The 14,639-nt window shown below is 44.2% G+C and overlaps 1 protein-coding gene across 1 annotated transcript in view; it reads right to left on the minus strand.

Annotated features, from left to right (window-relative positions):
* Positions 1 to 1,577: 1,577 nt before the first annotated feature.
* Positions 1,578 to 14,639, minus strand: part of LOC150012943 (spermatogenesis-associated protein 31D1-like) — a 30,012-nt gene continuing 16,950 nt past the window's right edge. Inside the window, exon 7 of the mRNA XM_090275195.1 lies at positions 1,578 to 1,676. Coding sequence (XP_090131321.1) covers positions 1,578 to 1,676 — 99 coding nt within the window. The remainder of the gene's footprint in view (positions 1,677 to 14,639) is intronic.

Genomic DNA, 14,639 nt, shown 5'->3' on the forward strand with positions numbered 1-14,639 from the left:
CCACGAGGCCCCAGCAGGTCAGAAGAGTGACTGCCACCTTTGGAATCTGTGCCAGGAGCTGCTCTCAGATCTCACTTAATCCTGCCATGAAATCTAGGATATATTTAAACGTGGGATGCAGAGAAATTAAGTTACTTGCTCAAGGTCATGGACAGGGCAGAAGTGGGATTGGAGGTCATGATCTTTCCACTTCTGCAAGCTGCCCCCATTTTGCCTTCCAGGGACGACCTTACAGGGTAACTCAGGTCAGAGCCAGCTATAGCCAGTCCAGGAGACAGGTTCCTTCCAGAAGGGCCACATTGCCATGGAGCAACCTGTATCAGCTGCCTGGAGGTCCCAGGGACACTCTCTTCAGGGCCTAGCCAGACACTCAGTGGTTAAAAACGAACATGTAGGATTTATCCTTCAGTCTCCAGATGTGTGGGGACACCACTTCCTTCCACCCTTCCAAAGAAACCAGAGTTGACATTCCAGTGTCGGGAAGCTCATGGGACCCCCTGCCCGGACCATGTGGTATGGATGGCAGGGCTGAAGTTTTACAAAAATGAAACAAAGCTACACAAAAATCTCGATGTCAAGCTACCAATAACCTGTGTAAAAGCAAGTATGTGAGGAATGAATCGGCAGCTCAGTCCCCTCTTGGGCTCTGATATCCCCCCAGTAACATTTCACACGGTGGCCGGTGGCTGGGCCCCTTCGGCAGGAGTGCACCAAGGCCCTGGAGCACTCCCAGCTTGGCCTGCATCCCGCCCTTCCCAGAATGACCCTTTCCTCCTTCATTCTTTTGATACAAGTTTCTGCCAAAGAAATGCAGATGGAGAGTGAAAAATCAGGGCTGGGTTTAGATGGGGAGAAAAATTCTCAGAATGTCATTATGTTCATCTTGGAAAAAAACTTAAATAATATCAAATCATCTTCAGGCTTTTGTGGGATCACATGCATGCACACACGCACACACGCAGGATGGGTGCTTAGTTCTCGTCGCCTACATCTGTGAGCTGTTACTACCACAGAGCACTGCAGAGGCATCGGGTTAACCCTTAGGCCGTTCTTCCCTTCCAGTCCTGGGGCAGCGTCCTTGGACTCATTCCTTTCTGTTTTCCTTTTCTCCTGCTCATACTACCCCTTCTTTCTTTCCTTTCTTCCCATGTCCTCAAGCTCTCCTTTCCCAGCCTGACAAAAAATAGTTCTGCACAAATAGTCTAAGTTATTCAGATTGCAGGGAAAATGGTACAACTTAATGTGTTCCTTCCCTGGAGTGTGTGTTCTCAGGGATAAATGGTTATGAACTTGTGGGATCTCTTGAATGAAAGCTGCTGAAGAGCACTGGGTGGGGCACACAGGGTCCCTGGGACCCTCTGAAGTGCCCCACATGAAAGGCAGCTAACCACTTACCCAAAAGGCCTTTCTGAGAATGAAGTCTTATCTGCTGCTCCTTGCTCTTTGAGATCTCCCCTGAAGGCTGTGCAGGTGCTTTGTGAATAGGAGTCTTAACATTGGTTCCTTCTTCATATTCCAAAGAACCACTTCCCCTCCCAAAAGAGGCCTACTGAGAAGAGGTACAGCTCTGGCTGTGGTCAACTGTGTTTGAGGGGAGCAGGCATGTTGACCTGCAGAGGGCTGCCCAGCATGGCCACTGCTGCCCCAGGAGGTGCCCGGGAGCTGGGAGGGGGACTCTGCCTGACACGAGAAGATCTGGCAGTAGCAGAAAGGGCAGGGGGAAGGCGAGCCGGACAGTGAGAGAAACTGACAGAAGAAACCTGCCTTTGCCCTTTCCTCTCTCAAGTGACTAGCGCCTGAAATTTGAAGTCCCCCAGATGTGGCATGGCCTGACCTTTGGCATCTGGGTTATGGTAACCGGTGAAATGACTGGAGAAACTGCTCAGACTGAGATGTGCTGTAACATGGAAGAAAGAGCATTTCTCACACAATCTCATTAGCTCCTCAGGGGTGTTAGGGGCAGAATCACTCAGCGTTCAGAGTATCAAACTTTTCTTCTAGGAAATGAGGGTGAGTGTCATTGCCAAGGTCACACATGTGTAAGTGATAGCATCAGGACTAGCGCCCAGGTCTTCTAGCTTTCCACAGATTTTTCCAGATGTGTGGCGAGTAATCCGATAGATCAGGACAAAGTTTGACACGAAATAGCAGGCAGGCCCAAGGAATATAGATCAACTGCTTCTACTTAATCAATCTGTGAGATAACACTGCACCTCATCCCCCTCCTAAAATACATACACTGATGTTCACGACACAGGAAATGAGCCTGGCTAGTAACTCCTCTCCAGTAGGCTCTTTCCCAGCACACCAGCATGCCCTAGCCCTGGGCAGCCTTCTGAACATTCCTCCCCAACGCGCCCTTCCCACAGACATCCTTTTCCAGTCTGCCCTCTGCTCCTACCAGGTGAATACTGGCTTGCTAAGTCAGTGGGTCTTTGTAGTCAAGCCTGTGTCATGCTTGCTTTGCTTGTTTTTGTAAAAGCCTTACTGCAATGAAATGATTTAATGCAATGTTCTGCAAACAGATGATATAATGAGAGTGGAAAGAAAAAGAATTGTCATTCCTATGCAAACTAAGTTAAATACTTTGAGAAGATCAAATGACAATGGGTTGCTAGAAAGCATTGCTAATGAGTTAGATGTGGGTAAGCTCACATTAAAGATGGGGGGGATTAAACACATCTAGAATGATTCTCCAGAGTACTTGGCAAGTGTAAGTTCTCAACCACCTTAAAGACGTGGAAACTGGAAATGGTAGATGATGCAGTATTGGGTGCGGTTTACTGAGGAAAGATGGCTGGATACGCCCATCCATGGACCTCAAAAGAAAGGCATTGGACCTACATCAAAAAAATGGTGTAGATGTACATTTATATGTTTTAAGTTAAAACAAAGTGTTGAAGGTGTGTGCTACAATTTTCTCTGATTTCCCTTTTCAACCAACTTTTTCCATTAACTGACCAACACTGGTCCATAGTGTCAGATAAAAGGGTTCCTGATCTAATAGCTAGCAGTTATTGAGCAATTATTTATTGGTGCCAGACACTATACTAAAGTGCCTTTTATGTAGTCTCTGTTTTAATCTTCACAATATACCCATGAATGAGATACTAACATCATCCTGTGTTGGCACAGGGGCCAGTTTTTACAGGTCCTGGTTGCTCCAGCCTCCCACCCAGCTTCCTTTCTTTTCCCAGCTAGTAGCCACGACTGCATCACATCTCTGCAAACCAGCACCCTGAGTCCTCACAGCTCATGTTAGCAGGTGCCAGACTTCTCTGGTCCCTTGGGAAGACTTTGCCCCGCCCCTGATGGCTCTGTGGGGAATGGAGTACCATGGCTTCGAAATAGGTCCACTCTGCCCCAGCTGGCGTGACTCAGTTGGTTGGAGTGTTGGCCCGTAACCATAACCAAAAGGTTGCAGTTGGGTTAGGACCAATGGCCAGGTTGTGAACTGGGTCCCTGGTTGGGGCAAGTGCAGAAGGCAGCCGGTGGGCATTTCTCCCTCGCATCGCTGTTTCTCGCTCTCTCTTTCCCTTCCCCTCTCTTGAATGAGGATAAAATAAACCGTTAAAAACTTAGGTCAACTCAGGCTTCAGTTTTCTTGCATGGGTATGGCGTAGACAGGTAAACATGCATAAACAAGAGTGGACCTGTGAACACAGAAATCTGGTGGCAAGTGTTCAAGAAAACTGAGCCCAGCAGGAGGCCCTGTGATGTGGAGTGGTGGATAAGGGTGGAACTTTTAGGAGCAAAACACTGGAAAATCCCACTTGAGGCACTCAGGTGAAAAGAGGGATGGGAGAGGAAAAGGGGAAGGGTCGAAAGTATTCCTGGGAGCATGTGGGCCAGGAGACAGAGCTTCCTGATTTAAACCAGGATCTTTAAAAGGGCATTAACAGTAATTGTAGCAGCAAGAACCACTGCACAAAGAAAAAAAGAAGAGTGCCTCATTCAGTGAATGGCATTGTGGAACCTGTGAATTTTGCAACTCACGCGTTTGTAGGAGAAATGTATTTGGTGGACTTGGTTGGTGCCTAGGCAGAAATCTGATGTCCACCAAGGTTGATAAGATAAGGACTAAGGACTAGCAGGACGATACAGAAAGAAAAGTGTAAGGAGCCGCAGATTGGAAGACAATATTCACTATATGTGTACCTGACAAAGGACTTACATCCAGGATATATAAAAAACTCTTACAGCACAATAATATGACAAATAGCCCAATGAAAAATAAGCAAAAGATTCGAACAGAAACTTTATAAAAGATGTAAGAATGGTCAATAAACTCAACTTCATCAGCCATCAGGAAAAGGCAAATGCAAATCACAGTAAAATACCACCACAGACACTGAGGCAGCTACGATGAAAAAGACGGAACATGCCAGCCGTTGGTGAGCAGTCTTGTACCAAGGGCAGGGCAGTGCCAGCAGTCTGTGCAGAGCAGGGAGTAAGCGGGTGGGTGTATCGTCTACAGAGAATTTAGAAACAATAACAAAACCACTCAGAGTCAACGTGCTTTTTATTATCGCCAGGCATCAGCAACTCTAAACAGTGTCAGTGATAACATATTCTTTTCCAGCTGGGGAAACCCCTCCACAGCCTCCTCCCTGGATACCCGACTCTTGGCCAGCATACGGAGCCACATTGAGAGTGGGGATGTCATGTTCGTACAGCAACCTTGGAGAACAGACTGGCAGTTTCTTTTAAAATTAAAAATTGCACTTATGCATATTTACCCAAGAGAAATGAAAACACATGGTGTGAGTGTTTATAGCAGCTTACTTTATAATAGCCCCAAAATGGAAATGATGAAAATGTTCATCAATAGGTTTAGTGGATAAACAACATGTGGTATATCCATACAGCACAATACTACTCAGCAGCTGAAAACAAATAAATAGCAATACGTATAACAAAACAATGAATCTTGAAAACATTGTGCTGAGCAAAGGAAGCCAGACACAAAAGAATACACACTGTTTTATTTAATTTATTTGAAGACCAAGAATGGGCAAATCTAATCTGTAGTGACAGAAAGCAGAACAGTGGACTAGGAAGGGGTACAAAGGAACTTTCTGGTGTGTGAGCAATGTTCATGACCATGATTATCTTGGCTACATGAGCGAACATATTTGTCCAAACTCATCAAAACTGTGAACGTAAAATGTGTGCATTTTTGTGCATAAATTGTGCTTTAATGAGGTTCATATAAAATAAAAGTTCAAAACAAAGGGAAACAACCCTAGAGTCAGGACCAGAACAGATATTGATATGTCCTAGGATATGTCCTAGGCTCTATGTGCTCGTTCCTGAGTGGGACTCCGAGAACGTTCCAGGCACATTCCTGCAGACCACAGTGCAATGTCCAATCTGGATGTGTACTTCCATTAACCACTACGGAAAGCTGTGCATAGTTTAATCTATAGAAGTTCTTATTTTTCCCTTTTGAAGTATTTTGATACCTCTCTCAATTTCCAGTATTTTAAATTTCTTTAGATGCAGGGTACAAACTGCTATTTGAATTATAATGGTAACAATAATGACAGCTAACATTTATTGAACATTTATTGTGGCCAGACACCAGGTAAGTGATTTACCTATTTTATGAAATCTTCACATAATCCTGACCCTTGAGGCAGTATCCCCATTTTTCAGGTCAGGAGGACCAAACATTCAGAGAAATAAAGACTCTTATCAAGGGTGCATAGTAGTCAGACTAAGACTGGCACTTAGGTCTGTTTGATCGGGACTCTGTTCTTGTCATTACACTCCCGGACCTCAAACATGGACCTACCTGGCTGACCCAATATTGCCAGCACGTTCTGGTAAACCAGATCACATGGCCGTCCAGAAGGGGGCGCCTAACATGCCCACTGCTCTGGAGCACACACCCATTCCTTAATGCTACCAACAGCTTCAGGGTAGTCTCCCTTTCCCAGTGGAGTCGTCTAGCTTGGGCTTTCCTGAAGTCACCATGGTGCCTAGCAAACAGGCTCATGTTTGACAAGTTCTTGTAGCTCCATTCATGAACTGCAACCAAAGGCAGGGTTGAACTGCCTAGTCCTCATAGGCCTTGGTAGGGGGCAGTGGCGTAGTAGTTCCTTCTTGGCCTTCCATTTCTGCCTAGAGCTTTACTTTTCCCCTGCCCACCTTCCCCTAGGATTCTGTGAAGTTTATTCTTCTGAACTGTGACCATGACCATATATATCTGTGGGTGTATTCTAACATGAACCACTTTGGGGCTGGATAAGGAAGAGATGCAGGGCTCATGGGAATCCTGGAGGAATTTGCTCAAGTCTGCTGGGGTCTGCATCCTGACATTCAAGTGCGTAAGTGAGGCCAGGCCTGTTTGACAATCAAACCCAGGCATGAACCAAGGGGGAGGGGAGATGGGGCCAGTGTGGACCCCAAGCTGGGCCAGCCTCTTGTTGGAGGAGGCCTGTCTGAGGACTTGGGAGGAGCTGGGACAGGAGGAGGGGTCACCAGATGGGGAGAGGATGAGTCCACAGAAGAAGAGAGAAAATAATGGAATCCAATAGAGCTCCTGAAAACGTGTCATCTTGCTGCTGCCGAAACCCTTTGAATACATTAAATCCTTAATCAGAGTAGCCTAAGACTGCAAGGACTACATGGAGACATGTTAGTCCAGATAAATCCTTGAAGGTTTCAAAGATCTGAAGGGCCCCCGCACTTCCCTCCGCAGCAGCTGCCCTCTGCCCTCTCCTCCGTGATGTCATATTGAAGTTTCTCTCTCACCGTTGCACAGTGTAAGTTGACATTGACAGTTGTAGCACTCTCACACCGACTCTGGAGGATTATTAGCTTTGAAGCTATTTGGCCTTGAGCAGTGAATTCTTTTTTGAGCTCACACTGGCTTATAATATCTGAGAAGGCTTGCTTCACTCTGGCCCCAGCTTGAATTAGGAGAGAAGGCCGCTTTCCAACTTGGAACTGATACCAGCAGGAACAGAATGCGGAATATTATCCATTTCTGGTGGGCAACAAAGTTAGTGTTCCCGAATCCCCCCGAGGCCTTCACACTGAGTTTCCATTTTAACATCAGAGTTGGAGCCGCAGCCCGGGCCGCCTCTGCCTGTAATCACGCGCAGCCTCGCAGCTGGACGCAGAGGAGGGCTCGAGGAATACATGGTCCTCTGGCCTCTAATCTGTTTGTTATTAGGCTGTTGGAAACCCCTCAGTGGGGCTGGAAGCTGATGTCAGAAGAGTATAATTCCAGTGTATCTTTAAAAAAACATAGAAGTGGGGAGCGCAAAGATCCCTTCTGTAGTAATTTGCATGTAGTGAATGCAAGTGTCTGGAGGGATTAATTAGCTGAACAAAGCCGGGAAAGGGACTGCCAGGGAATTGGCAAAAATAGTGACCTGAAGAGCTTCTGACCTGCTCTTAATTTCCCCTCAGGATTTAAGCAAATGTCTTGAAAGTTTATCCTGGGGAAGAGTGAAGCCTGCAGCCCAAGCCGCAGCCCCAGGCCCAGCCTCAACCTATGGCTTATTCATGGAGAAAAAAAAAGTGTGTTCATCACTCCCACAAACTATGCCGCCGTTTACAAGAGAGCTTGGAAAACGGGGTGTCATAGTCTCAGTTTCACTAAACCATTGACTTGGGTAAAGGGCGGGTTCACCATAGGTTCTGGAGAGCTCTCTTATGAAGAAAATGAGGATCTTCCAATCTTTAGGTTGCTGATTTAGGGAAAAGAAAAATTTCTTGAGATTATTACTTATCCACATGTTCTTATTTGTCTCAGTGTTATCACTTATTTATCTGTCTGTATGAAGGTCAATCTTCCCCAATACGATCTATTTCCACAAGTTATGGGCTGTATGTATGCGTGTGTGTGTGTGTGTGTGTGTGTGTGTGTGTGTGTGTGTGTGATGCAACTGGTTTTGGGGCTGTACCAGCCTCAGAGGTTAAAGAAACCCAATGTGATACTGTCAGATTAGAGTTGGCTCAGGTTTTTTTGTTTCCTGGCATAAACTCAGCACCACTTGCAAACGTCAAAGCTGAAGAAGTAGACTTGCCCAGGAGGAGAAGGTAAGAGAGGAGAAAGCACAGCGTTGGTGTGAAGGGCAGGGGGTACTGCTGGGAGAACAACTGGAGGTAATGGGGCAAGTTATAGAATGCATACACAGCAGAACAAACCCATGTCATTTCTTTTTTTTGGTGATTTAGTGGAAAAACCGTCTTGCATTTTATTTCTCTGCTGTTCAAAAAAGTAAACAGTGCACTTCCTTAACTCCGAAAGATACTCCCCACCGACCTCGCACTATTTCTGAAATTGGGACATCTTACAGCTGCCACATCCACTAAAATGTATCAGTGCCACCAAAATACCAAAGCATGGTATTAACACAATGGCCTGTCTTATAATCAGTGTGCTTACAACAGGGAAATGTGGTAGAAAAGAAAGTATTTAATTTTTAAAAAATGCCAGTAAGACCTGTAATCATTTGGTCTTGGAGAGAAAGCCCGCACATGGCTATCTATGAGCATGCATGTAGATGAACTGGGTACATGCTGAGGCAAGAATCTATGACCTGGCGGGTCCACTATACCCGGACAATGAATGAGTGGAGCCTATGTTGACATTCCCATTTTTAACTTACTTAAGCAATTGATGGGTGCTCACCTCATCAAGACTTACTTATTTTGGCAAAATGATAAATTGCACTCATATTTTTTCTGCCCCAAGGCAAATTGGTGAGCTTTAAAAAAACATGAAACTCTTTTGGGTCTGTTAATAATTTCCAAAGAAAAGAGCAGCCAATGGTTGAATAAATAAACCATTCTTGATGACAATTTAAGAACTGCAGTAACAATATGTGTGCGTATGTGTGCTTGCATGTGGATGTGAACACATGATAGTGCAATCAACTCCTAATTAATCCTATTAATTTGAGAAGTACTATACTAGCTGTTCGAGTGTGTGCATTTCTATATACACATATAATATTTTGCAGAGAATAGAAAAAAATAAGCTAATGTCCAGTGTTAAATTATGTTTTCTTAACAAAGCCTAAGAAATTCCTAAGAGTAATTTAGTAATTTACAACTGTAATTTCAAAGGTAGAATGGGCTGCCTTAGGAGGCAGTGAGTTCCTGGTCACTAAAAGTGTTTGAGTAGCAAGTGTTGAACGAACTCTTGGTGGGAATGTTTTGGTTGGAGTCCTTTGATCAAATGTGGAGAAATGGAAGTGGTGAACTTTTAAGTGCCGTCCAATAGAAGAATCTATGATTCTATGACATATAATCTGCAATGTCATTTTAAACGAGAGCACATTGAAGGCAGGGTTACATCTTATTTTAACACAGTTTATAGGACATACAACCAATGTGCATGAAAGCATGAATGAGTTGAATTAAATGATTTCTGATAGCCTTTGCATCACAAAGATGGGCATTGATGAATTAATTGTATCAGTCAGGGTTTTCAAATCAAGCTTTTGGACTGATTATGAGAAATTGGCTCATGCAATTATGGAGGCTGAGAAGTACCACAACTTACCCTCTGTAAGCTGGAGACCCACGAAAGCCGGCGGTGTAATTCGGTCAGAGCCAGGAGGTCTGAGAACAAGGGTTGCCAGTGGTGTAAATCCTAGTCCACGGGTAGACCCATATCCCAACCAAAGCAGACAGGCAAGGAGGAAAAGAAGAGGCAAATTTCTCATCCTCCACTTTTCCTTCTATCCAGGCCCTCAACAAATTGGAGGACACCCATGTTGGGGAGGGTAATCTACTCAGTCCACCAGTTCAAATGGTAATCTCATCTGGAAACACTCTCACAGACACACCCAGAAGTCATGTTTAACCTGGGCACCCTATGGCATAGTCAAGTGGACACGTAAATTAACCATCACATTAACCATCACATGTGTTTCAGCCTATGACAATAATGTACATCTAATGCATGACTTTCTTCCTCATGCATGATTTTAAAAGCAGTAACTCTCTTTCCTTTTTGCAGCCAGTGCTCTTTGTGAGCTTTTGATGGGATTAAATTTTATGCACAGTTGTTTCACTGTTTACTTGCCTGTCCTTCAGCATTGAATTGCTCTTGAATGGAAATATTGACCATCTTGATCACACATTGTCATACACTCCTGAGGAAAGCTGTCCCATGTGCCAGCCAGTACAAGTTCACCTGAGCACTGGCTTCCTTGTCATGCACCTCTTACACTTTCTCACAGGCAGGGGGGCCCCACTCCACACTCCGGATGGTTGGCTCGGCTCCAATGCTAGACAGCACCAGAACAGAATGCATCTCTGTTTCAACAAAAAAATGAATTTTACACACAAATCAAAACTTGGTGGCATGTGGGTGAAAGGTAAGAGAACCATTGTTCTAACTGTTTCTATGCTGCCGAACATCTGATGTTTGGCAGTGAAACAGGCCAAGTCACACTTTAATCTTCAGTGTCCAAGTCTGCCAATAATCGTTAGTTGAAGCTATAAAGCTCTGTGTGTTTCATAAGGAGTCAAGCTTCTCTGTGTGCGAGGCATGATTTTCAGAAACTTTGCTGAAAATCAGTGAGGGCTGGCAGAGGCAGGGGTGTGTGCCTTCTCAGTATGGGAGCCTTGATAAAGCAACCTATGACAGTAAAGTAGACGTTCAATAACAAGCATCTGGGAGATGACCCAACACATGTAAACATTTTCCTGACTCTGTTTCCCAGATTCAGCTTTGCTCTTGAACTTTAGCTTTTAGACATCCTTAAAGGGTTCTTGGCTCTACCTGGACCACATATACATGTGTTTACAGCCATAAGCAATGCCCTGCTCAGATCTTAGGTGGAGGGAGCAGATATTGATGTGAACGGAGCCCTGCTCACTAACGGTTCTAGCTACGTCTTATCACAAATCTTAGCTTTTCTTTCCTGTGCAAACCTGTGTCTGTCTGGTTTGCTTCAATACATCATGGGTTCAGTGGAGACTTTTTAAGGGAGATAGGCTCTTGTGATTTTTTCACTCCACATCTCCCTTTTCCTCCCAACAGTTGGCAAAACTCTTCTCCCCTGCTCCCAGAGAATGCTGACCTCCACTTTTACAGGGAGCACAGTGGGGTTCAGCAAGTCTTCCAGCAGCTTTGATTTTAATTCAAGTGATGCGAGCACTGAGGACTTCTCAAGAGGATATCTTGCAAACTTCAAATTGCTATTGCCTTTTTGGGACATTAAAGAAAGTTTCTCGTGCCCCTAGGCTTCCCGGAGGACACTTCCAACACCAAATTTGCTTTGACTTGAAGGAAGATGACATGTAGAGTAAGGAGCAGCGAGGAATAAAGATGTAGCAGGGTTGAAAATTCACTCACACTCCACTCAGACGTGCAATATCAAATCGTTTCTGTCCTTCCCAAAGCTGGTCTGATCTTCCTTTGACACCCCCTACTTGCCAATTAACAATATCTGAGTCTCTTCCAATTTAACCGTCCTCATTTAAATTAAATATGTTATTTATTAGAAATTCAGTTCCTTTCTAGAGCTGGTTTAAATTTTCCCTGTTAGACATTTTGTCCTCTATAGGTAAAAGCTCATTCTCCATCCCAAGGTGATTTGAGGATGGTTAAAGAGGATTCTGTGTTATTTAGTGGGAGAGAAAAAAAGGGGCTACATGGGATCCCCTTGATTTCTGCAGGTCTTTGCTGCAAAGTGGCAGGACTGGTCTGCTCCCTGTACTGGGATCACAGTCCACCCGGCCTTTAGGGGGAATGTAATGGCATCCACTTCTGGTCATTTTTCTTGGTCTTGGGGTCTGCTAATGGCCTCTTTATTCTGATCATGGTTTTTAATCTTCCCACTTTCATATCCTTATACCCTGGAATCCCACATGTGCCATCCCATGGGCACTAGGACTAGAGCATTGCCCTCGACCCCAGGCTTGGGTGCCTTTTGCTCCCACTGTTGTCCCATTGCCTCACATTACTTTGACAGTGACCACACGGGTCACTTCTTGAGGCTTGTAGCCTCTCCCGAGAATGCACAGGAAAATGTGGCAAGAAATGAGTCTCTCATCTCCTGATGTTGTCAGCCTTCCCTTGGCCTATCCACTATGCCCACCTCTTCCAGAACTTAGGATCTGAGAGGAGAGTTCAGGACCCACCTGCCTTCCTTCATCTGCCTGCCCGGCTGCCTTCTTCATCCAGCCCCTCAGGCCGAAAGCAGCCAGCTTTCCACTCCTCTGAGTTCCATCCCGATGGCAGGGGTAATAAATCTCTAGGATCTATTCCACCAGGTATGGCGCTTGATATACTAATGGGAGTTAAAGGAATTTAGAAAATCCCTTTCCTTCTCAACAATGCCTGGCTTTGAAGACTATTTTCCTGCTTAAGAGGTCAAGAAAGTCAGCTTTGAGATTCAAACTGATCAATGGTCTCTTTGTTCTAGGCAGTATCCCTGGGGCCAGAAGCCTCCCGCCTTAGCCTTGGAGGTGGAAGACTGCCCGGGAAGGTGATTTTAAAAAGTTAGAAGTGTAATATTTGCAAAATATTATCCCTGTTAGAGAAATATGATTCTGAGCTTTCAAGAGGCACAGCTAAACACTCCCCTTTTAGGAAATGTCCATTTATATGATTTTCCTGTTTGAAACATCCATAATTTTTGACTTCTTTCCTAAAACACTTTCCCTAGAGTCATATGTACTTTGAAAGATTGTCTTTGAAGAGTTTTATTCCACATTCTTTCTCTATTTTTCTGGTTAACAAACAACACTGAAGCAGCAATAAATGTTATCTCTACCTATTTGCTCTTTCTCTACCGCCTTAGATTCTCCCCTAAGGTTGTGCCCCCTTCCCTTCAGGGAACTCCTAGGTCACAAGGGCATTGGGCAGAACAGAATTATAACCCTCGTGACTGGAAGGGAGTAGGATGATTTGGTAGCAACATGCTGGGTGGTTGCTACGGCAATTACTAAGAAAAAACTGCCGGCTTGGTTTTCATTAGGGGAATAAACTCTAGTTCTTCTCTGCACGTTGTCTCCACAGTAATGACCATAACGCCAAAGGAAGTGGACACAGCACAGAGAGGAGGAAGTTTTCCTCATGCTTGTCAGAGCACGTCAGTCTTCTCCCACGAAATGTGGTACAATTCTAATGCACTAAAGCAGCGCCTTCTTCTACGCTGAACATGCATTTATGAATACCAGTCTGGCTTGTGGCCACCAGGCTGGGAAGAACTTTGTTATGGAACCTGTCCGGATTATATATATTTTCAACAAAACCCCAGAGTTCACATGAACTTTTCGACTGGTGACTGTGGCTGGGGATTCATCATAGATTCAATTATTTTTTGGACAGAAGATTCTGATGCAAGGTGCTTAGTATATGGTGTCTTTTCATTCCTTCCAAGCTTTCTGGGCAGCACTCTCCTTCTTATTCGTTCGATGTCACAGGAAGCCCCTTTTCCCCCGCAAACCTCTGTGGATGGGATGAACTCTTCGTGACAGACTTCCGAAAGGGAGCAGCTGGTCTCCACCGCTCCACAAGCCACCAGCTCATTGGTTCCTCCCATGATTGGTTCAGCCCGGGCTGCAGTGACAGTCTTGCCCTTCCTTGGGCATGTATGCATGCTCCAACCCCCAAGTCTTTCTGTGAGTATAGATCTATAGCAGTTGTGCAGCATGTTCATTTAATTCTTAGAGACGCCTAGTAAGAAGGTTTATGGTGGTCAACACAGTCCTGCGCACCAATGTGCATGGAGCAGTTATGGAAATGGGATTTGTCTTGGGGATGTGCTACAGTGTAGCAGCTAATAATGCCAGCTTTAGAACTTCCCTACCAAGGCTGTTTACATTTGTGAAGTCCAGTGCAGAATGAAAACATTTTTTTGTTTCCTCCCTTGTCCAAAAAGCAGGAAAAAATGCCATTAAAAGTACTAAAATATAAATATAAAATATAAAGCTTTTTATTTTCTGTGGTTTCTCTTCTGACATATCGTGGTGCTTTTATTTGCTGTTTAGTATCATTTTACAAAGAGAAATTAAAATCTTAAGTTATTAGCACACCTTTTACCATTCAACTTTATGTTGTGGAATGCCAGTTTTAAATGTAAACATAAGAGCACTTAACTCACACAGAATCATCCAAACTCCATAATTCATAATTTGTGGCTCACGCATGTATTTCATTATTACTTAGAATAGTGGAGACATTGCACAAAACCAACTTATCTGTTTATTTCACTTCCCGATGTGCACACATTCTACCAACACTCTCTACCTTTGGCTAGTTGCTGAGTAAGGAAAGACTGAAAGGAAATATCAATTTGACCTAATTGATATTTACAGAATACTTCATCTAACAACACAATACATATTTTTCACAAGCTTACATGGAACATTCACCAAGAGAGACCACATTCTTGGCCATTAAAAAAACTTTAACACATACAAAAGAATAGAAATCACACAAAGTATGCTTTCAGACCAAAATGGAATTAAACTAGAAATCAATAACAGATAGATAGTTGGGCTACACCAAAATGCCTAGAAATTAAACAGCATGCTACTCACACATGGGTCAGGGAAGAGGTATTAAGGAGAAAAGAATTGTAAACTGAATGAAAATGTAACAAAATTTGTGAGATTCAGCAAAAGCAATACTTAGAGGGCAATTGATAGCATTGGAT

This window comes from Furipterus horrens, unplaced genomic scaffold (genome assembly GCF_987537825.1).
Source record: "Furipterus horrens unplaced genomic scaffold, mFurHor1.1.pri manual_scaffold_4, whole genome shotgun sequence".
NCBI lineage: Eukaryota > Metazoa > Chordata > Mammalia > Chiroptera > Furipteridae > Furipterus > Furipterus horrens.